The following is a 23604-nucleotide window of genomic DNA, read 5'->3' as shown; positions in this document are numbered from 1 at the left end:
TACTTCGTTTTTCTTACCCGTTTATCATCAGGCTTTGTGTCTTCAAGTTGTACACTGTTTCTTACCATGATTGGATTTACAGCCCTGCAGTATCATTATCACGAGTTGTTTGCCACCGTACCCGGGCCAGGCAGTCACTCTTTCCAGAAACAATACAAGTAAAAATATACGCATCAAAATACTAGTACAGTCTCCTACAGTAGTACATGTCTAAAACCACCTTCGAAAAAATAAAAGTGCTGTACATGTATTGGGGGGGGGGGGGGGATACGGTACATGTATGTAGATAAAGACTGGAGCAGAATTCAAGGAAGTTCCTGCCATGAGATTTGTATGGTTTTGCCAATTTCACTGCTTTTTGAGCGGAATTTGCCAATTTTTCGAGCCGATTATCCGCCAAGGGCTAGTATAATAGTGTACTCTCTCTCTTATGGTACTTCTGATGTACATCGCACACCTGCATTAATTTTTATGATACAGCTTGATGGGAAATGGCGTGCATGCTTTACACCCACGTTCTATGGAGTACAGATCAGCATTGCAGGTCCTCTTCTTGCACCTCTTCGACCTGGATCCTGTTTGACTTGGTTTGGAGTTCGTGGAGAAATGGACGTCGTTTGAGGCTTTGAGAATTTTTGTGTTTATTTTTGATTTCTTCACCATTACTTTTCTTGTTGTGCGATGCCGGCTACGTCCAAGACTGGAAACAATTGTTTTACAATAGAGAGGTTAAGTAAGTTACACGTTTTTTGCCTTTTTCAAAGCGCGGTGAAAATCTCACTTTACGTGTAAATTTTAGAGGTTAAGTTACACGTGCGACGTGACGTGAAATTTTGCTTGGCAGGATTCGGGTTTAGGTCACACAAATATCAAATCTTCCAACAAACTCAATAAAACTACGGCAACTCACACAAATTCGATCGGGATGACCAAGCGAAACTTCCAAAAACCCACGTCACGAACTTCCGTGCGGGACAGTAAAAAAAAAAAAAAAAGTAAATTATCGTATCCGTTCCCGAAGGGAACTCACGACGGCCGCCAACACCCGATAAACCCTAGGGTTTATCGGGCGCGGGACAGTCAACTCACGTAAAAACACGTCAAATTTCAGGTGCACGAGGTTTTTTGAATTTTTGACTTAAAAGTTCACGGACGTAAGAATTTTACCTGAAACTTTAAACCTCTCTAATGTAGCTTTCATTCTACCTTCCGTTTGTTTTCAAGGTGCATGCACGTGCGATGATCCAGCTCTTCGGATAGTTGCATGGTCGACGAAGGCCGACTCACATCATCAATGCCGGTCCAAACTTGGGAGACTGGAACAGACAAGTCCGTGCAGGTAGGCAGTAACTTTTTTGCGGGACCGTTGAATCCGATTATTCTGTACATGCTCGTCGCCAGTAGAGTCCCACGTTTTTTCGAGCCTGTTGCTTCTTTTTGTTGATCGGTGTGTCTGATGGCGATTTTGTCCATCTACTATCGATCACACCAAAATGACAACCTGCTCCGGAGAAGTGAAGGACTCAACTGACGAATGGGCATGCGCAGAGTGATCGGATTCAGCGGGCTGAAAGTTATTGATCGCCTGAGCGGGCAATGCCGAGAAATACAGCACGCTTGCGGAAGGTGTTGATTGGTTGTAATACAGACAACCCTCACACGACATGTAATAGATGCTGATATTTGACCGCTTAGAGATCACAGGTTTCTGTTGCGGTCAATAATAATAAGAGAGTGATAACATGGAATCTAATCATGGCCTTCTTCACCACAAAAATAATCCAGACCAAAAATTTACGGATCACCTCGTTCAAGCAATGAAATCTAAATTGGATATCTGTATGTGTCAAGAAATACATGACATCACAGGGACTGCGTTGACTGGGTCAATATTGAAAAAGATCAAGAATCAATTTCTTCAGATACTCTTGATGAGCAAGTTAATGCCATTCTTTGCCCGCATGACAATAGCATCATTGAACAGTGGCTCCGGGAGACTGGGATCAACCGTCAACTGGAATCGCATCAACACTCCAGACAGTGTGAGGCGCAACTCGTTCATAGCCAAAACCTGCCCGATGCAGTTACGGGGGCCAGCAGAGAATGGGATAAAGGCTAGAGGGTGTCTGTCTTTGACATTCTCCTCGGAGAAACGATCAGGGTCAAACACGTACGGGTCGGGATAGAAAGTACGATTGTGATGGAGGCCAAATATGTCAATATTAATCGCCACACCTTTCGGAATGGTGTACCCGTCAATGTCGGTATCTTCAGTCAAGGCTCTCTCAATGTACACCACTGGACAGCACATACGTAGACTCTCCTTGATGCACTGTGTGATATAGGTCAGCTTGGTCAAGTCGCAGTGTGACACAAACCCTGAAACACATGAAAAATACAAATCTGGCTGTTTGCAGGTGAACACATAAGGCCATTGGATATACCGTAAAATTTTATATAGCGTAAAGTCGTGTATAAAAGCCGCGGCTTATATGATCATATGACTTTATGGGGGAAAAAATAATTTTTTTGGACTTCCTCTAATTGACAAGTGCTTCAAATTGTCACCGCTAACGCTGGGATTGCTGCTGCTTTCGACTGGCTTCACTTCGAACGACTATTTGGTGTCGAGATGTCTTTTCAGTGCCGTCGTTGAGCAGCCTAGACCGTTTTGCAAAGATCGCAAGTAGCCTTGTTCTTCGCTGCATTGCGGGGAAAAACTTCCCAACGACTAAGCGTGACTTTTGCTCGAACGGAGAGCTCATTAGTTGCACTGACAGTACTTGCCATGTGTACGCCGTGTTGTATGCGGTGCTTGTTAGTGGAAACGAGCCTAGTTTCTGGCAAGCCAGCTAACGAGTACCCGGTGAGATCCTTTCAGCACTACCGTGTAGCCTAGCCCTAACAGGCTGGGAGTGAGCGTAATGTCGCGTTTTGAGGCCATGGTTTCTATACAAGTGCGGCTTACATGTATGTGCGATTTGATGTTTCTAAAAGTGCGGCAGTTCTATAAAGTAAGTGCAGCCTTTACACAAGACTTGACGTACTACGTCATACTCACCTTTCGTTTCGTTGGCCTGGGTAGCTACTTGCGCGCCCATGTTTGCCATAGCTACCCAGGCCCTTTATATTGCGTTGTCTCTTCAATAATCTGGCTCTCTTCAAATAATCTCTTTCTCACTCTTCAACTTGATGTAGTCGTTTCGTTCGTCTTGGTCTCTTGTCTCGTCGTCTATAATAATGTCGTTCCCAATAACTTCTGTCCGTTGTCCGTTGTACTGTCTGGAGAAGATGTCGTCAGTCGTCCTTCTTCGGACTCAACAGTACTCAATGAGAAGAGATCGAAACTGCAGACGTCACTTTAAGACGTCACTTTAAAAATGGGCCGTGGGCCGTGCCCAAAACATGTCACCCTTATGATGGGCCACGGCCAAAAATTTGGCAAACTATTCGTAATCGCGATCTGCAGCAAAGAGACCTTGAGGAAGAGAAAGAATAATGTGCACATGAAGATGAAGTAATTGCTGCTACTCATGAAGCTCACTCGATTGCTGCTACAGTCAAACCTCTTTAGGACGAACATCAAGGGACCGATGATATTTGTTCGCCGCAATAACGGGAGTTCTTCTTATCCATATGTTTTACCCAGTGAATACACAGGGTTTTATCCGATACAGTTACAGGGCCGGAGGCAGCTTCCGCGGAGTGGTGGGGCCGAAGGGGCATCTTTAAGGGGGGATCCTCCCCAAGAAAGTTTTTGGAATTTAGACGGCAAATCCTGCACTCTGGGCGCCTCCCTGTACAAAATCATAAATCGAAACTTTTTCTCCTCGGCTTTGGACGTTCCACGTGGACCGACTTTTTGGGAAGTTGGTACGGCCATGGCCGTACCGGCCATACAAGTGGCGCCGGCCCTGAGTTACGAATACTAGTTCTTCTTAGGCAAACATTTGTCTTATCAGTGTTCTTCCTAACGAGGTTTCACTGTACTTGACAAATCATCACATGCGGTAGATGTAAAAGTGAGCTTACGCATTGAGCATCTGACACTGACGAGGGGATCACACTGATTTTTTTCTTCTTTTTTTGCTGCTGCCGCATCCTGGCGCTTTTGCCTATGTCACAAATCACCACGGAAACTATGGCCAGCACACGCAAAATGTAAGGGGCCGTCCGTAAATATCGATGTTTTTTTAGAGACGATATTGGTGCGTCTGGGGGGGGAGGGGGTTTGAGCCATGTGCGTCTTTTCGAGCATCAGAAAAATATCGATGTAAATATCTGAAGTTTCGCCGATCCCTGCACGCGGACGTCTAAATGGCTATACAAGAAATGTGAAACCAGCTTCCGTTCGCGGAGCTAAAACTCGCGACACAGGAACAAAATCAAAAATTGGAAGCTGTACGCCCATGGCGAATTTCAAGAGCAAAAGAATGAGCTATTGATTGTGGAAATCGGCCGAACGATGCCTGCAGGAGACCTTTTTCAAGACGTAGAGGCAGTGCGAACAAACACGGACGAACTCCACAAGAGTTTCCAGTCTTCACTGTCTGAACAAGGATTTGAAAAAATTCAAGCCCGAGCGTAGCCGCTTTGGCTACACCAGTACACGATGTCTGTGAGCACTGCAGCGCCAACCCGGTTCGCTCCCCCCAGGCCAGGCGATGCAGCTATTGCGTGAGTGCGGCGGGATTTTCACGCCTACACCGGACCCTCAACATCCTGGGCACTTCATGAGCATCCAAAAATATTGATTCCATGATCTAGATGTACATGTGCGTCTTCTGGGGGGAGGGAGGGGGGTCAAGGGAGAGAAGCACCAATATCGTCTCTAAAAAAACATCGATATTTACGGACGGCCCCTAAGTCAAGATTGCGGAAAGTGTCCCTGACGCCTGCCTGGGTTGTGTACCTTACCATCAGGCTGCGAGAACTCCATGGCTTCTTGTCTGCAGCGTTCCTGAATGTCAGGATGCTTGGCGAGGAAGTAGAACATCCATTGCATACCACTGGACGTTGTGTCATGACCTGGAAGAACATGTGTACAGCAGTACAAAGAGAGAGGGAAATATACTATGAAATGCCTCTAAAAAAAAACAGTATAGAAAATCACCAAGTCAAAAAAATGAAAAGTCTCTGGGTGACCTCCATCTCCAAATACTTCGAAATTCACACGAGCAAAACAAAGAATGGAGTGCAAACAATAAGTTTTCATGACCACGGACACGTCAGCTCATGTATAGCAGCACCTGCACCAAGCTCTTATACATACCCCACCAATGTGTGTGTGATAAGATCACGGTTCTGATACTAAACCGTAGCTACGTGAAATTATACGGTTCTCGAGTCGGTGTCAGTCGTTCGGAATTTCCCGCACCCTCAAGAATGCCACCGCCCTCGAGGATTGACGGCCATAGATGCAACCCCTAAAGCGGTGGGGGTGAGTAGACCAGACCCCCGACTAGCCTGGAGCTAGACCGCAGGTTCACAGCTAACTGTGCGTTGCTGCGTGGCTAGTAAAATCCCTCCGCGTCGCCTTGTCTTCAAACAATATACAGAACACTATCTTAGGCCAAGCAAATGCAATTTCTTTCTTTACCACTGTGCTATAGCTTTTCGACAAAGCCCAGCTAGGGGCTACGGCATCCTCCATGACCACCTACACTCGTAGCACAAAGGCAGTTATGCTTGTGTCTCTGATGATTAGATAACATTAAGTCTGCACCAGGCCCTGTGGTGTCTTCGTAAAAACATTAAAATGAATGCACACACGGACGTCACAAATGACCCAATTGCAGCTAACCTTCGAACAGGAACGTGTCGACTTGATCACGGATCTCAGAATCGCTAAGACCAGAGCCATCTTCATCGTGTACAGTCAACAGGATGTCCACGAAACTGGTGTGTCCCTTGCGGATTTTCTTCAGCGTGTCTTCACTTCTTTCTGTTGCTTCCGCCATTGCACCGGACTCCTCCAGCTCCCGTCGTCTTTTCTCAATAACAGTGGATGAGAAATCGTGGCACATGTCACACAGACTAAAGAACTTCCGCCCATCCACGGTCATTTTGTAAAGGAAGTTAGGCATGAGAATCGCGAGGCTCATTGCCCGAGCAAAGATCAGCTTTGTGATCTCCATGACACCAATGGTGTAGGCTGAATCCTTGAGTTGGCAGTTCGACTCGTAGCCCATTGTGCAGCGCAGCATCACATCCAGAGTCAGCAAGCAGCATGCGCGTGAGAAATCAAACGCCTTGTTCTGCGTCTCAGCATCACTAACATGCCGTGCAAGTTTCTCCAGCAGTACCTGACAGGAGTCATGCAGCAACGGTGTGTACTCCTGTAGGATGTTGAAGTGAAATGCGTTGGTCAGCAGTCGGCGGTCTCTCGCCCACTTCTTGCCACTGCTCACGAGGAGTCCATTCCCAATGAACGGTAGAAAGAGAGAGTAGGTGGTCATGTTCTTAGGGAATGATGATTTCAGGACTGTGCCGATAGTCTCGGGGTGGCTCACCTGCCAGTGGATCAGAACAAATTCAGAAAAAATTCAGTTAGTTTCAACAAGCACCCACAGCCCGGACCGCACTGGTGTGTGTGTGGTGTGTGTGTGTGTGTGTGTGTGTGTGTGTGGTGTGTGTGTGTGTGTGGTGTGTGTGTGTGTGTGTGTGTGTGTGTGTGTGGTGTGTGTGTGTGTGTGTGTGCGTGCGTGCGTGCATGTGTGCGTGCGCGTAAGCCTACGGTCAATAAGCATTCATGCACCTGGCCAATCATCTGTAAACAAACAAATTAAAATTAAAGGTTCCGGAGATCTTTTTAAAGTTTTTATGGCAAGATGTGTGTGAAAGAGTGCTGTGACCGGATGTTGATGCTTCACTATGCTCTATGTGCTCTATATGCTCTATGTGCTACTAGTGCTTGCCATGCCTTATTGTTAGAGCAGGTTCTAGACTGGCCAGAGAATATGCAATTTTGTCACCATTTGGCATGCTCTGTATGGAGTGGCATCACAAGTGCTGGTTTGTCACTTCGTTCAAAGCACATGATTGTGATGACATCATTTGAATGAACCGTCTAAAAGAACGCGTTCAGTGTTGATTGTGATGGCATATCCGGGCCGGTGTGTGCCAAGCTCACCACGTGTGTACATTATTTATACAATACATGTAGCTTACTGCATGGCGTTGTATGGTTTTGCTGTGTACTAGTCCAACTTGTCTTTGTAGAAATGAATGAAGTTAGTTGTATTTCTCGCCGGCCGAGCGCGCAGCGACATAGGCGAGAAATGATTTCTCGCAAAATATTTTCAGTTGCAAATATTGCATCTCGTGTGTTCTTTATTGTCGCTTCTTTTCCTTACTTCTTCAGTCAGTTTTGAGTCTCACCAGTGTCCCTGCCCTCCCACCCTTCATTTCTGTGTATTATCATTGCTTTTTATCACTGTTTGACGTGATGTGCTTGCCATGCCTACATGATTTTTTTAATTTATTTATTTATTTCTGCACCTTGTGGCATGTCAAGACAGCCAATTGAATTGAGGAGAGGGTGAGACCAACCACGGAAGAAGAGAAAAAGAAAATGAAGAGCACGTACACAAAGTGGGAAGGGATTAGCAACTTACAAAGCAATGGGATGCTCAGCGAGCTATGCAGCGGAAGTGGTGACTGTGATTTTGTTTACTGGGAGATACTGAAGTGCTGTGATGCCTAATAAGGCAAGATACTTTTTGCACTACCTGACAAAACGAGTGCGAGGAAAACCCCACTCAGAGAAGCCGATTAATCAAGGGGCATTGATCCCCTCGGCAGAGCTCTCACGAGCCCCCCCCCCCCCCCAAACCAGATGCATGCACTGAATGAGCATTCAACTCGCACTTGTATCACACTTTTTAGACAATGCAAACGACATCAGATTATATTCTAATATTCGGAAATTCCCTCTGCGTGGATGTGTAAGAGTTTCGGTGAACACATACCGGTATATGCATAGTCATTACCATGGAATATCAAAAACATGTCTGCTAGATGTCTTGCCCAAAAGTGTTTTGATATCATCAAGTGGAGTAGAACCAAGCCATTTTGCTGTGTAATGTCATTAGATTAGTTTCGACCAGGGAGTCGTACATGTATATACATGTACCATATGGGTATGACTCCCTGGTTTCGACTGAGTGTGAGGAAAACTCTGCTCCCGTTTTCTGTGATAATGACTGCACGGGGGTTTAGTGGTTAGAGTGCGGAAGCCTCTCGTTCGAGCCCTCCTGCCATGGGCTGGTGTTCAACTGTAAAGTGTTGGCAGTGAAATTCGCTACAGACTTTTCCCTCAAGCAGTGCAGATTGATTGTTACGGATGGCTTCCAAGACTGCAAAGGCTACTTACTACAATTAGCGGGTAGCGTGTCGGACCCACTGAAAACCTTCTCACTCGGTGTTCGTTCTCTGTGATCTTCGGGACCAAGTTGTAGAATACATTTTGCCGGTCCGTGACGCAGGGTATGTTTCCCAGCAACCAGTGGTACTCCAGAAAACTCGAAACAGGAACCGACCTCAACCGGTAATGGACCGAAGCGAGACGCACTAAGCCATGAACAATCCATACCACAAGAGCAGTCACGATCAGCAATACGACATCCATCCTCACGCGAACACCTCAGCTCATGCATCCATAAAATCAGATAATTATTATGAAAGCCGAAATGGTACGTCTACTACCCTGGCCCAGGAACTAACTAACTACTTCAGGCCGGCAGGAATTCACTGTTGCCAATCTCATAACGAATAATCATTGTACGTTTTGTAGATCTACATGATTGTACACCACACCACAGAGCACATGCACGGACGGCAGAGTTGCAGACTACGTGATTGTATACAGTAGTGACAACAAGGACTTAGGTACAGTCAGTCCTCGAGTATAAGCCCAAGGTCCAGGACAGTCTCAGTCTGACAGCAGCAGTGGTTCTGTGTAAATAAGGAGTCTGTCCATCAGATCATGCCGGGATATGCACGCTCAGGAATCGCCGGCACCGAAGACCGACTTGTTTGACATAGTGACATACGCCTGGGTCAGCTAGATACTGTCACAGCTGAACACACACACACACACACACGCGCGCGCGCACACACACACACACACACACACACACACACGAACACACGCACGCACGCACACACACATGGATACACTGGATCTTTTGACTTACCCATCGAATGGGCGAATGCGGAAAATGCGAAGGCCCATGTAAGTAACTAAAATTTAATGAGAGGAATGCAAGGTGGCCTAGGAAGCACAGTCGCCGTCATGTGATTATAACCTCCACATTCGCAAGGAATAAGCATAACATCAACCAATCAACTATAGACGGTGAGGTTACCGTGATATCTTCAATGCATCGCACCTAAGAGTCTGCAGCATAATAATAATAAAGAGGTTATGTAAGTGATGCCATGGGGGTGATCCAGTGTATTCGCCCATGGGCGCTAATTTGGCGATTTCTTTTTTTACAAGCTAGTGCATAGCTGCTCTGCAGCTAGCTACACAGGGCTTCTCAACTGATGAATTGATGTAATTGTGACCTCTATACCAGTCATCTACTACTGAGGCCCTACAAAGTTGTTTATAGTCAGGTTTCTATCTAGGTCCATGTTCAAACAATTTGAAATTCCTAATATAAATAGAAAAAGGCTTGGCCGCCACATGGCAGTTGAAAAAAGTTTGTATAATAGACTACAAATGTCATGGAATTTTTAGCATTCTTCGTCACAAAAATAATTCATACTATACTTTACGGATAACGGATCACCTCGCTCAAGCAATGAAATCTAAATCGGATATCTCTTTATGTCAAGAAATACATGACATCACAGGGACTGTGCTGACTAGGTCAATATTGAAAAGAGATCAAGAATTTTAGCTCGTCAAGAGTTTCTGAAGAATTGAAATTCTTCAGATACTCTTGATGAGCAAGTTGATGCCATTCTTTGCCCGCATCACAATAGCATCATCAAACAGTGGTTCCGGGAGACTGGGATCAAGCGACAACTGGAATCGCATCAACACTCCAGCCAGTGTTAGACGCAGCTCGTTCATAGCCAAAACCTGCCCGATGCAGTTACGGGGGCCAGCAGAGAATGGGATGAAGGCTAGAGGGTGTCGGACTTTGACATTCTCCTCGGAGAAACGATCAGGGTCAAACACGTATGGGTCGGGATAGAACGTATGATTGTGGTGGATGCTAAAGATGTCAATATTAACCGCCACACCTTTCGGAATGGTGTACCCATCAATGTCAGTATCTTCAGTCAAGGCTCTCTCAATGAACACCACTGGACAGCACATACGCAGACTCTCCTTGATGCACTGTGTGATGTAAGTCAGCTGGGTCAAGTCGCTGTGTGATACAAACCCTGCAGTGCACAGAAAGAGGTGACACAAACACATGCCGTTCCTGAGCCAACCTGCAATACTGTACTGTCGAGTGTCGAGATCGCACAGACCGAAACTCATCCAGTACAGTACATGTACACTGGAATCAGTACCTGGTACCTCCACTACAAGTAAACTAAGCATGAAGGTAAGAAGTACCTAGGCTACGGCTCTTTGGAGTCAGACAGCACTGTGCGCTAAAAACAGAGACGCCAAGTGCAAGAGGCAGTAGTCAAACACTATTTCTCACCACAATGCTGACCTGTGTCGTAATTCCTCATCGCCACATTTTCCAACAGTATTGCCGCTTTGAATAGGCGAATGATTTCCCATTCGCCGCCTACGCTAAGTCACAGTGAGTGCATATTAAACATAGTCCAGGATCACAGCTACATCAACAAACCAAACATGGGTTGTGGATAGCAGATTGGATAAAACTTTACCATCTGACTGCGAGAACTCCATGGCTTCTTGTCTGCAGCGTTCCTGAATGTCCGGATGCTTGGCGAGGAAGTAGAACATCCATTGCATACCACTGGACGTTGTGTCATGACCTGGAAGAACATGACATTGTGTACAGTACAGAAAGAAGAAGATACAACTAGTCCATTTCAAAACTATAGACGCGCAGTGTTTTTGAAGTATTTCAAATTTGGCTGGAACTTTTTGAGAACAGTTTTCGGAATATTGCTCAGGTCCGCTCCACAATTACGCTCATATAGTTTCTAAACGATTGGATAACAGACGCCCAATTCGGAAAAATGTATGCACGAAGTGATCGCAGATTTTATGTGGTATAGATGCTGGCATAACGGTTTTTGCCTAGGTACGCGTCTATAGTTTTGAAATGGACTGTAGAGTACGAAATACATGTACAGTCTTTCTTGCTCTCGGTGTGTTTCGATCTGGGAACGGCCTGACCATTCTGAAACTGCTTCTGACGGCTTGAAGCCAAAACAGGAACTATAGCATTGATTTACTATCTTAGTCCTCCTCATCATGATTTTGTTTGACACGGAGTACTTCATCAGTCCAATTCCACCAATAAGTGATCGTCCATTTAGGTATTTAAAATTCAACCCTAAAGAACCATTGAACTATATCTACATCCGTCTCGTGAAACCCAAATGTACTTGTACTGTGAATAGATGCATTATATGATGGCCCCTGGCTAGATTCACAACCATTCACATCAATTTTTGCTCACCCTCAAAGAGAAATGTGTCGACTTGATCGCGGATCTCAGCGTTTGTCAGTCCAGAACCATCCTCATCTCTCACCATCAAGAGGATGTCGACAAAACTGGTGCGTCCCTTGCGAATATTGTTCAGCGTTCTCTCGCTGCTGTCTACGGCTTCGGTCATTGCACCTGACTCCACCAGCTCCTTTCTCCTGTTCTGAATGATATTCCTTGTGAATCCGTGGCAAGCGTTGCAGAGTCTACGGAGCGCACGCCCGTCAGCGGTCATGTTGTAGAGAAAGTCCGGTAGAAACATGCCGGCAGTGGTACCGCGTGTGAACAAGAGCTGGGTGATCTCCTGTACCCTGCTGGTATATTCTGAATCTTTCCGCTGGCAGTTTGACTCGTAGCCCATTGTGCAGCGCAGCATCACGTCCAGAGTCAGCAAACAGCATGCGCGCGAGAAATCAAACGCCTTGTCCTGCGTCTCACCATCACCAGCATGCCGTGCAAGTTTCTCCAGCAGTACCTGACAGGAGTCATGCAGCAACGGTGTGTACTCCTGTAGGATGTTGAAGTGAAATGCGTTGGTCAGCAGTCGACGGTCTCTCGCCCATTTCTTGCCACTGCTCACGAGGAGTCCATTCCCAATGAACGGTAGAAGGAGAGAGTAGATGAACATATTCTTGGGATGCGATGACTTCAGAATCACAGCCATTGTCTCGGGGTGTCCCACCTAGCAGTTGACAAAAATCATATTCAGAACTTAGTCCATGGCAACAGATGTGTGTTAACTCCAGGAACGTATCAAGCCTATTTTAAAATTAAATCCGCCGACCACCACCATACACAGGCAGACCACCACCATACACAGGCAGACCACCACCATACACAGGCAGACTACCACCATACACAGGCAGACTACCACCATACACAGGCAGACCACCACCATACACAGGCAGACCACCACCATACACAGGCAGACTACATGTGCAGTAAAACCCTATCAAGGCGACCACCACCATACACAGGCAGACTACACGTGCAGTAAAACCCTATCAAGGCGACCACCACCATACACAGGCAGACTACATGTGCAGTAAAACCCTATCAAGGCGACCACCACCATACACAGGCAGACTACATGTGCAGTAAAACCCTATCAAGGCGACCACCACCATACACAGCCTGCAGACTACATGTGCAGTAAAACCCTATCAAGGCGACCACCACCATACACAGGCAGACTACATGTGCAGTAAAACCCTATCAAGGCGACCACCACCATACACAGGCAGACTACATGTGCAGTAAAACCCTATCAAGGCGACCACCACCATACACAGGCAGACTACACGTGCAGTAAAACCCTATCAAGGCGACCACCACCATACACAGGCAGACTACATGTGCAGTAAAACCCTATCAAGGCGACCACTCCGCTGATAATGCGACCACCTGACCCTGAGGGCCACAGAACCTAGATTAGAACCTGAAGAGACGCTATTTCTAGCCAAAAGACCCTGGATAAGGAGATCACCTGTATACATGGACCACACGGGCAAGGTCCCTCGAGAAGACATCTTGGACACGCAACAGGTGAAATGCACGCAAATTATTATGGCAACGAGAAGAACTACCGTATTATCTCTAATATAAGCACGGTCTCCAATAATAGCACGTCTCCAATAATAGAATACCTTGGGGCGGCATTAAAAAAAAAAAGTGCTCAGTCTCCATTATAAGCACACTGTGTAAATTCGTTATCTGTACCGGCGGAAAAAAAACCCTGAAATGTGTGTGTCTGACATGAATTTGGCATGGCAACATGCCTCTGAAATGAGGTTGAAATAATAATGGAACAGTCTCCAATAAAGGAACGTCTCCAATAATAGCACGGGGCGGAGGTACATTGAAAAAATAAAGGACCGTGCTTATAATAGAGATAGTACGGTAATTAAAAAGTCATTAAAGATCCTGTCTCCGTGCCGCCTATTTGCACACAAACCCCTGGACTACCTTTTAACAACTATTAGTTTGTCGGTTAACCTCCGCCTATGCTGCTACATGCATGTGACAATTTATCATTCAAGACGACCTATGGATAAATAATAAATTAATAATAAAACAAGAGAGATTGGAAGCTGTGTCGCAACTCTGAGTTTCACGTATTACTACGCTCATCAGGCCGCGTAGTAATACGTGAAACTCAGAGTTGCAACACAGCTTCCGATCTCTCTTGGGTACAAGGCTCTACCCTATATGGGTATTGAACACTCTTCGGACAGTGAAGCATACTACTTGATTCCGTAAATTAATAAAGGCACTGTTTCCATAATTATAGTCGTCAGGATACCTTGACACCATCGGTATCACCAGCTACTGCTCTGTGGCAGAATTGCAAAAAAATGCTCTCCTTGGCTCGGCAGCTATCCTGCGTAAGGTCCTTGATTTGTAATGCTTCTGGGGTAGGTGGAGTTCTTTTCGGCCCTATTTTCCTCCAAACCCTCTCACGTTTCCTATGAGACCACCCAGAATTAATTCGTTGTTTCGGGTAACCCGACCGACCATCTTATTATAAACATCGAGGTCGCATATTGCCCGCATAAACAAAATTCATCATATGGGGGTCATGCATCTGTCGATGATCATTAACCAGAGTTGCTTGTTGGTGGCGAGATTGAGACATTAGGGACGCACCACGCGTACGGATACGAAACGAATGCTGATTCGTCACCTGGGTTCGAGGATTCGTCAGAGTCCCTGCGGAGAGCTCGTTTTCACGAATGGAAGCCTCTTCATTTGTGGCGCGCTCCGAATCTGTCAGGTACACATTTATTTGGCCAGGTACACATGTTTTGCCAGGTACACATTTTTTCCCTTGATTCCATGATCCATGCACGTGTGCGTGTAAACATCTGCGTACGCCAAGCTACCGGCTGTATTCGTAGTTGCCATGCACATTTGCATGACGACTTGCGAAACCTGAATCTGTGTTCAACGAAATGATTGCGAGCCGAATCAAACTTTCGTTTCGCATTCAATTCGTAGCAAATGCGAAAGGTCCCTATTCCTGAATCGGCACATTAGGCAGAGGCTTGAGGTCTTCTTTGCTATTGATAGCCATTGGTGTAAAGCTGCGGCCGATGGAGGCAAAAAAACAATTTTGGAAAAGTCTCATTCCGTTCCTTTTTTTGCCTCCGTGCTGTGGCTTTACCCTATTATAATAGGCTAATGTGCCACTAAACGACTTCAAGTTACCGGTACTAGTTAGTTTCACTGTCTAACTAACTAACTTCTACTTGCAAGGGCGTCGGAACCGCACCGGCCGGGGCGGCCATGGCCGCCCCACTTTTTGGCCGTTTTTTTTTTTTTTGAGCACACTGCAACAAAGTGTGATGATCTCAGCGCAAAGGTGGCATATCCTTGTCCCCGATCGTGGTTTGTTGCAGAATCAAAAGTCCATGTACACTGAAATGGCACCAAATGCCTGGGAATGCTTGCAATTGGCTTCAATTTTTGAATTTTTTTCCCGAGGGAGGGTAATGTTTGTCCCCGATCGTAGCATCTTCTTGGTTTTTTGCAGAATCAAAAAGTCTTTCGTTGTAGTTTCCGTACACTGAAATGGCACCAAATGCTCGGAAATGCTTGCAATTGGCTTCAATTTTTGAATTTTTTTCCCGGTGGACAACCCCCGGACCCCCTTCCATGGCCGCCCCACCTCCAAAGTCGGTGCGACGCACCTGCTTGTTGTTGTTGTTGTGTTTATTTTAATTCGCAAACCAAACGGGCAGATCTGCCCAATGAAAAGGTGGCGAATGCAGATAGAAAACATTTTAATAAAATTGGGGAGGGGTGTAATAAGGATAGAGGTGGAGAAAAACTAAGCCAGCTGATCATCAAACAGGACGTTTGGTACTCTAGGTACTTACATACCGCTATCAGTGGATATCGCGTTGGGCCCATTGAAAACCTTCTCACTCGGTGTTCCTTCTCTGTGATCTTCGGGATCAAGTTGTAGAATACATTTTGCCGGTCCATGATGGAGGGCAAGTTTCCCAGCAACCAGTGGTACTCCAGAAAACTCGGAACGGGCACCGACCTCAACCGGTAATGGACCGAAGCGAGACGCACTAAGCCATGAACAATCCATACCACAAGAGCAGTCACGATCAGCAATACCACATCCATCCTAACGCGAACACGTTCGAATATCAACCATCAATGCAAGGCCTCTACTCGTTCATGCTTTTTGCAAAACGCAACACTTACTGTTACTGTTGCCAGTGGAAAACAACAGTGCACTAGGCTAGCTGTGTACATTGTTTTAGTTGATCCGCAAAGAGCAAACCCCGTTTGAAAGATCTCGAGAGGTGCTCGTCAAAACTGGACAACATTGAACAACAACGCTGCATGCAACACGGTCCGGAGATGCAAAAAATGGATGCTGTCAAAAAGCTTCTTGTCTTGAATGATCGTTCATGATGTAGACATCATCACGTGCCAGCACCAGCTGCTCTCATGCTCAACGACGTGCTGCGGGCTCACACATTGTTTCTGGCTTTTCTTTTTTTTATGTCACAACTAGCTAGCTCCTGGCTGGCAGCTAGCTAGTCTTTGGAAGGCTCGCCGCCATAATCATTTTGAGCATAAGCCATAACTAATACTTACCACTGGGACTGACTCAGCAGCACGAACAAATCCTGTGAAAGCATTAGTTCACGCAGCCCAGCGGCGAGACAACGAAAGCTGAACTGCAAAAGGCTCTTCCGGACAGCATCAGGCTGGCACATTATTAGCACAATGTACCAGTATTACTAGTGGCAATCCAGCCTAGCCAAGAGCTCATTTCCTAGTGTTCGACGAGAATCATGGTGAGCGCCGCGGCGTCAGTTTTAGCGCTTGTGGTCCTGGCATGGCTTCTTCCGAAGCTTGCCAGGTATGTTCGGCGTCACTACTACCTGGCCAAGCTGCCTGCTATTCAATTTCACGACCGACACTGGCTGTTGGGTAACTTTCCGAGCGTAGTGGATCGGGTCAAGGTGTTGTATGAGGTCACACCGCGTTACACACAGGAGCAGCACCGGATTCGGCGCTTTGAGGTTGGCCTGTTCAGAGCACCAGCAGTGATGGTAAGCCAAGGCCAAGCAGGCCTACACTAGCCTACAGTCATGCTACTCTCGAAATTAGTTTGCATGATGATGACCTTGTACTCATAATTTTTGTTTGTTTGACAGAGTACAGCACTTTACTAGTACTAGGCATATGCGGATAATGCCGGCAGAAAAATTGGCAGAATTCGGTACTTTTTCTGGTAAGTTTCATGCATGTTTGGTATGTGGATAAAGAAATGGAGCAGAATTCGAGGAATTGCTCGCCATAAGGTTTGTATGGTTCTACCAATTTCACTGCTTTTGGAGCTGAATCTGCCACCTTTTCGACCATTATCCGTCAATGCCTATTTACTACACAGTATAGAGGTCTAATGCGACTACATCATCAGTTGAGATGCGTTGGCGAAGTCCCGGCGCAGTGCTGCGCTTGCACTAGCGACTCACGCAGCATACATGTACATAGCGCCCATTAGCGATTCCGCTGTCTCACGCTATATACTTAGCGCCCCTAAGCGGTTCCGCTGACTCACGGCATGAAATCATTTGCATACTAAACCTCTATACATGGAATACAGTAAAGGTTCAGCACAGTGAAATGAACTAGGACTAGGGATAGGATGCAGTATGTCCGATCATGTCATTGTTTGCATCAGGATGCCAAGAGAGGAGAGAGAGAGAGAGAGAGAGAGAGAGAGAGAGAGAGAGAGAGAGAGAGAGAGAGAGAGAGTGGGGGAGGGGGGGGGGAAGGGTCATCATCTAGGTCACCTCCAACGGAAGCATGAAAGCCAGTGCAGCGGTTTCTGCCGAAATTGTCGCCATGCTAAAGCTGCCCTTTGTACACTACAGTCAGTAACACACCAGGCTTCCAGCCACATACTAGTACAATGTATATCTTGTGGTGCCACTGTTGGACTGTGCACTGGTGTTGTGTTTGTGCTCCCAGGTTAGTGACCCGGAGACAGTGGCTGAGGTCCTCCGCACGGCGTCGCCCAAGCACCAGTTTGCATATTCCAATCTACTCCCATTCATTGGCGATGGCCTGTTGCTGAGCAGTGGCACGAAGTGGGCGAGAGACCGCCGACTGCTGACCAACGCATTTCACTTCAACATCCTACAGGAGTACACACCGTTGCTGCATGACTCCTGTCAGGTACTGCTGGAGAAACTTGCACAGCATGTCAGTGACGCTGAGACGCAGAACAAGGCATTTGACTTCTCCGAGGCGTGCTGCTTGCTCACTCTGGACGTGATACTTCGCTGCACAATGGGCTACGAATCCAACTGCCAGCTGCAAGAGTCTGAGTATACTGTGGGTGTGCGCGCGGCAACAGATTACATTGTTAAACGCATGATGTCGGTTGGAGCACTCATGCCCAACTTCATCTACTTCATGACGAAGGATGGCGCCAACTTTAAGAAGATCTGCGACATGTGTCACGAATTCTCTGCTGGCATCATTGAGCGCAGGGTAAAGGAGCTAGAAGAAGATGGCAGTCTGGCTCCGGGAAGTCCTGCTCACCAAACTGACACTATGACGCTAATCAAGAAGGGCAAGCTGAGCTTCGTGGACATACTGCTGACTCTGAAGGACGAGGACGGCACCAGTGCAGGGCTCAGCAATGCGGAAATCCGCGACCAGGTGGATACGTTCCTCTTTGAAGGTACTGTAAACCGCTCAATGTTTGCGTCACTAACGTTTTGAGATTTCTCAGAACCAGTGAGTTTACGATGGCAAACATTGCGGAGCACTGTGGCCACACGTATACACCCACTGTTGAAGTTTGATTTGATGGTGGTTATTGTTTGCGTTCTGCTCTTCTCGCAAAATTAGCAAACATGAATACGTCGCAAGCATTAGGCTGTTTATAGTACACACCTCTAGCCTGTCGTTACACCAAGCAGAATATTTGAATGGCATATCTCTCGCTTGCATACTCCAGGCTGCCTTTCCCGATGCTGACTGTAGTCAAGGAAATGGTTCCTCTAGGAGAAGACGCTTGGTATTCGCCATCTCTCCTGAGAAAGTTTTTAAAATTTCTCAGGAGAGATGGCGAATACCAAGTGTAAAAGCAAACTTTCAAAAAAGTACGACATTACTAGTATGCCGTTCGTCAATCTCCACCACCCGTCATCTCACCTGGCTTCAGAAGATGTTAGGAGAGTTGCCAGCAAGCATCACATCCATCTTCAGGAAGTGGAAAGAGAAAACGGCATGTTCCTTGGTTGGGGTAAATGGTGAATGTCTTATTTGCCCCAACCAAGATTCCTGCACTTGGTTCGTCACTTTTTCGCTTGTCTGCTGATGTCTCCGCACCCCAGCTTTCTCCTGTCGACGTCACGTCCCAGTACACAACCGAGAGGACTACTAATATACAGTTCACAGCACTAACAACATGGAGCACAGCACTTCTTTCATGTTGTGAACACAATAGTGACAATACGACAATTGAAAATGACAAAATTCTACAGTGATCGACCTATCTGGCGGAGCTAAGTCGATCGCACGTCATCACTGCGCTGTTCGCTATGGCAACGTATATGGCAATTTAACGAGTTTGTCTTATCGTATGCAAGCAAGATGATGCCATTCGAACCGATGTCAAATTGTCTTTCATCTGAACCCTACTAGAAGAAATTGATGCACTTCCCCTTTAACGGGATGGCATTGAAAATTGAACAGGATATCTCTACCGTCTTGCCATGTTTACATTGAAGATGTACAAGTAATGTTCAGTGTGTATTCTGACATCTATGTGTACGGGTGTGTGTGTGTGTGTGCGTGCGTGCGTGCGTGTGTGTCGGCATGCTACGTGAATGCTGCAGGTCATGATACAACGTCCAGCGCTATGCAGTGGATGTTTTACTACTTAGCCAAGCATCCTGATATCCAAGAGAAGTGCAGGCAAGAAGCCGTGACTTACGCCAATGCCGATGGTGAGGCATGTTGTCAACAGCTGTACAGTAGGCTTGCTCTTTAGTCTTCATACGTGTACGTGTACATGTACATGTACTTAGAAGTTAGAGCAGTGAGCCCTCTGTTGTAGTTGCACAGGCTTGCATGTGGACAGACAGGCGTAACTGTTAGACCGGACCACTCTCTCCTTCCATGCATCATCTGCTAGTACTAACAGATACTCCGAAGAACGAACGGCTCTCTTTCTCCCTCTCTCTCTCTCTCTTTCTCTCTCTCTCTCTCTCTCTCTCTCTCTCTCTCCAGTTCCCACTCGCTCCTTCTCTCCGTCGTTCTTCTTTCTTTCTCACTGAGTATGAACATCCTTGGCGCTGTGGTTTGTTGTTTGCTACGATAGTGCCTGGACCAGGATGGAATAAACTTGAGGGGCATTGTTCTAAAATTGTCAGCTTCACTGTCAACTTCTATGACTAGGTTCCAACGTTCCGTGTATATGTACATGTATCTGCTTTCCTGTGAGTGTTGGGTTAGATTCTGGGGTACTCACTCTCCATGCAGCTTCTATTGTAGTAACCCCTTCCACCTTACTTGGCCACATTGTTGGAGCTGAGATTGATTGCTTGAACCGATCACCATGTGTAAGCCGTCTTGTACATAGTTACACATCCAGGGATTCTCCCCAAAGTGCTCAACTGGCTCCTCTGCTTCAGGAATTAATTGGATTGGAGTGGCTTGCAATGTGAGGGTGTGCACATGCAGCAGGACTTTGGAGGTGGGGTTGGCCATGATGGATGAGGGTGCGGGGGCACTCGCCGGGAAATAATTTCGAAAGTTGAAGCCAATTGCAAGCATTTCAGGGCGTTTGGTGCTATTTCAGTGTACAAATAACTACAATGAAAGACTTCTTGTTTCTGCAACAAAACAAGAATACGCCACGATCGGGGACAAGGATTCTTCAGTATTCGCCACGTTTGCGCTGAGCTGGGACCATTGCCCTTTGTTGCAGTGTGCAAAAAAATCGGCCGCAAAAGTGGGGCGGCCCCGGCTGTGACGTCCTTGCATGCAGGGCTGTAGCACTGGGATATCAGGGGGTCAGGTCAAAAGGCATGCTTGACCAGAAACTTTGAAATGAACATTATTGACAGAGCCCCAGTTTCGCATAATTTGGGTAGGTCAGCCTTTTCGAAAAAAGGTCCGGCTGGCCATGGCCGCCGGATCAGGTGCTATGGTCCCGACATCTACCCTTCCCCTCTCCACTGCCACCACCACCCCGCAACATTCAACATCGTATCTGCATGATAAAATGGAAATCTGGTCCCAGTGTGTGCAACTTTACATGTTCCGTTCTCTTTTCAGGCTTTGTTTCGCATGAGGACTTAGGCAAGCTGAAGTTCATCAACCAATGTATCAAAGAAGGATTGCGAATGACCAGCACAGTGTCCTATATTGAGCGGCAGACTATGGATGACATGTACATCGGTGGCTACTTCATTCCTGCCAATTCCATTGCCACCGTGGACATCTTCTCACTCCATCATAACCCCAGTGTCTATCCAGACCCATACACGTTTGACCCAAGCCGGTTTTCAGAAGAGAATGCTGCCGGTCGTCACCCCCATGCACTCGCCCCGTTCTCAGCTGGCCCGCGAAACTGCATCGGCCAAGCACTAGCCATGAACGAGCTGCGGATGACGGTGGCCAGTGTCCTGGTGCGCTTTGATTTGGCTGTAGACCCCAGCCTACCCGAGCCACTATACAATGACGCGCTGATCGTGAGAGCCGAGAATGGCATCAATCTTCAGGTCAAGAGCCGTTAACTAACTTGGTCAGATTATGAGTATGACTCATGCATCGGCTTAACTTAGCCATGTAAATCCAAGGCAAGTCGTCCATAGAAATGATAGAATATTCATTCTCATGGGAGTATGGTCAACTCAAAGCAATATCCAGCGTCCGTGTTCTGTAGAGTTTAGTCGACATTGTTACAGCTGGTATTGTACAATTTATTAGCATTTCCGGTGGTGTGTCTTTAATGGCATGTCGGTGCTCAGAGCACATATCCGGGAAACCGCAGAATTCAGCAGTTGTATTCACCCCTTACAGTATGTTGACGTACTGCATGTCATGTATTCCTAGATGGTCCTTTCTTGATTACACTACATTTTGCAATCATGTGGAATATTCTGAATGCATTTCCTCTGTATCTCTTCTTTCTCGGCTTGTCATACTTTACCTTGATCACTTCCCATTTCCAAAAAATTAAAAGGGGATTTCAATTCGGCAATTTTTAGATGTTTCTTGGTCACTCTCGTGACGAAATACCGACGCAAGCACTGAACATGAAAGAATGCATTTATGTCCCTGTTCGATTGCATTCTGCGGCGTCACAAGTTCAGAATGCTATTCTCGACGACCAAACATCTCTTATATCTATATGCTATTCCGTGGTGGCAGTGAGTATTTCCTTCAGACTTTTCCCATTTCAACTCCCTCCACCTTAGGAATACTTGAATTTCTATTTTCTTATTTTCCGAGTTCAAATTCCTTGAGTGATGGATCGTCAAATACTTTATTTTTTTAATGGATATCCATCTTGACCTTGGCCATCCGGCATACTGGCAATCCAATCCATATTGCATGGGGCCATGTACAACACGGCATCCGCTGTGCAACCATTTCGTGTTTGGGACTGCTAAGTGACATGCGGCTATGGCGAGTGGGACAAGACTTAGTGATAATGATGATAAAATAATTTTAATGATGATTGGTGGTGATCAGGTACAGTAGGTGACGGAGTTGGGAACTCTGGAGGGGTTCATATCGAGTGCCATTGTCTGCATGATTGTTGACGACTACTTAGGTCTACAGTCTTTGAGAAGACTGGAGTCCATGATATCCCCAGTACAGGAGTGATGACTTATGTCTCGATATCCGATCGTTGCATGCATGAATGCACCATGTGCACTGCAAGCACTATTCTAAAACTACAAAAGTCAAGAAGCAAAATTAAAGGGGAAGTATACCCTAAAATCAAATTTTCACCAGTTGTAGTCTTCGGGGCCGGGGTGCTGAGTCGAATGGTCTTGGTCCGAGGAAGCTGAGACGCTCCCTTCCTCCTTTATTCCCAATCGAACTCGCGCACTTCCACCGAAACTGGGTGACTGCGCCCTACTAGATGGGGATTTGTATGCAAAATGTCACTAAAAGCGCCATTTCGTTCTTATAAAAGCACGGATGACCGCCATTGGCCCATATGTTGTAGTCTTTTGGACGCTGAGTCGACTGGTTCTGGTCCGAAAAGGCTGCGATGCAGCGTTCCTCCTTTATTCCCAATCGAACATGGTTGAACAAGTGGTCACGTGCTCCTGCGTACACCAGTCACCTGGTCACCGTGCCTGCAGGGTACAACTAAGGCTGCGTTTACACGACAACGATTGAAAACGATTTGCGTTTACACGACAACGAAGTAGGACCTAAACGGAACGAAATCGTTGCGTTTACTACTATCGTTTACACGACAACGCCCGAAAACGATACCTAAACGGAACGAAATGGAAACGCACTTCAAAGTGTTTTGAAACGTTTTCAAAACGTTTTGAAAACGTTTTCGTTCTCGTGTAAACGATGAAAACAGTGAAAACGATTGGAAACGGAGCGCGGTCATAGAAACCATTCCGCGCGGGACTATATTTCGCGGGAAATACCTGAGTTTGCGACCACCAGCACATACCAACTCCAACTAACGTGTTACTTCCCGCCCTTGCGCCAAGCCAGCACGTAGATCTACGTGCTAACTCCAGCCTGATCGCCCGTTTTCCGTTTTCGTGTGAACGGTTCAAAACGATTTGCCGTTCTCGTGTAAACGGTTTGAAAACGATTCGAGGCCAGCCACGGCTGTCCCATGCATGCAAAGCGCGTTCATTTAATATGGCGGCCAAATTTTAATCTTTTTCATTTTTTACGCGATCTGGCCTAGTCG

At 46.5% G+C, this 23604-nt stretch overlaps 2 protein-coding genes across 2 annotated transcripts; one reads left to right on the top strand and one right to left on the bottom strand.

The window, feature by feature from the left end:
* Window positions 1–1791: 1791 nt before the first annotated feature.
* Window positions 1792–16036, bottom strand: LOC135810562 (uncharacterized). The gene is made up of 8 exons (XM_065324054.1): window positions 15537–16036; window positions 11628–12336; window positions 10864–10974; window positions 9949–10401; window positions 8375–8643; window positions 5804–6512; window positions 4918–5028; window positions 1792–2379 (listed from the first exon to the last, which is right to left on the bottom strand). Exons 1-8 carry the CDS (start codon window positions 15789–15791, stop codon window positions 1919–1921), a joined length of 3078 nt encoding a protein of 1025 aa, XP_065180126.1. The 5' UTR covers window positions 15792–16036; the 3' UTR covers window positions 1792–1918.
* Window positions 16037–16192: 156 nt separating this feature from the next.
* On the top strand, window positions 16193–22236 carry LOC135809941 (leukotriene-B4 omega-hydroxylase 3-like). Its single transcript, XM_065323389.1, has 4 exons — window positions 16193–16732; window positions 17658–18375; window positions 19538–19648; window positions 20982–22236. Exons 1-4 carry the CDS (start codon window positions 16472–16474, stop codon window positions 21440–21442), a joined length of 1551 nt encoding a protein of 516 aa, XP_065179461.1. The 5' UTR covers window positions 16193–16471; the 3' UTR covers window positions 21443–22236.
* Window positions 22237–23604: the final 1368 nt, after the last annotated feature.

Source organism: Sycon ciliatum, chromosome 2 (genome assembly GCF_964019385.1).
Source record: "Sycon ciliatum chromosome 2, ocSycCili1.1, whole genome shotgun sequence".
Classification (NCBI taxonomy): Eukaryota; Metazoa; Porifera; class Calcarea; order Leucosolenida; family Sycettidae; genus Sycon; species Sycon ciliatum.
This window is presented reverse-complemented; position numbering and strand designations above follow the sequence as displayed.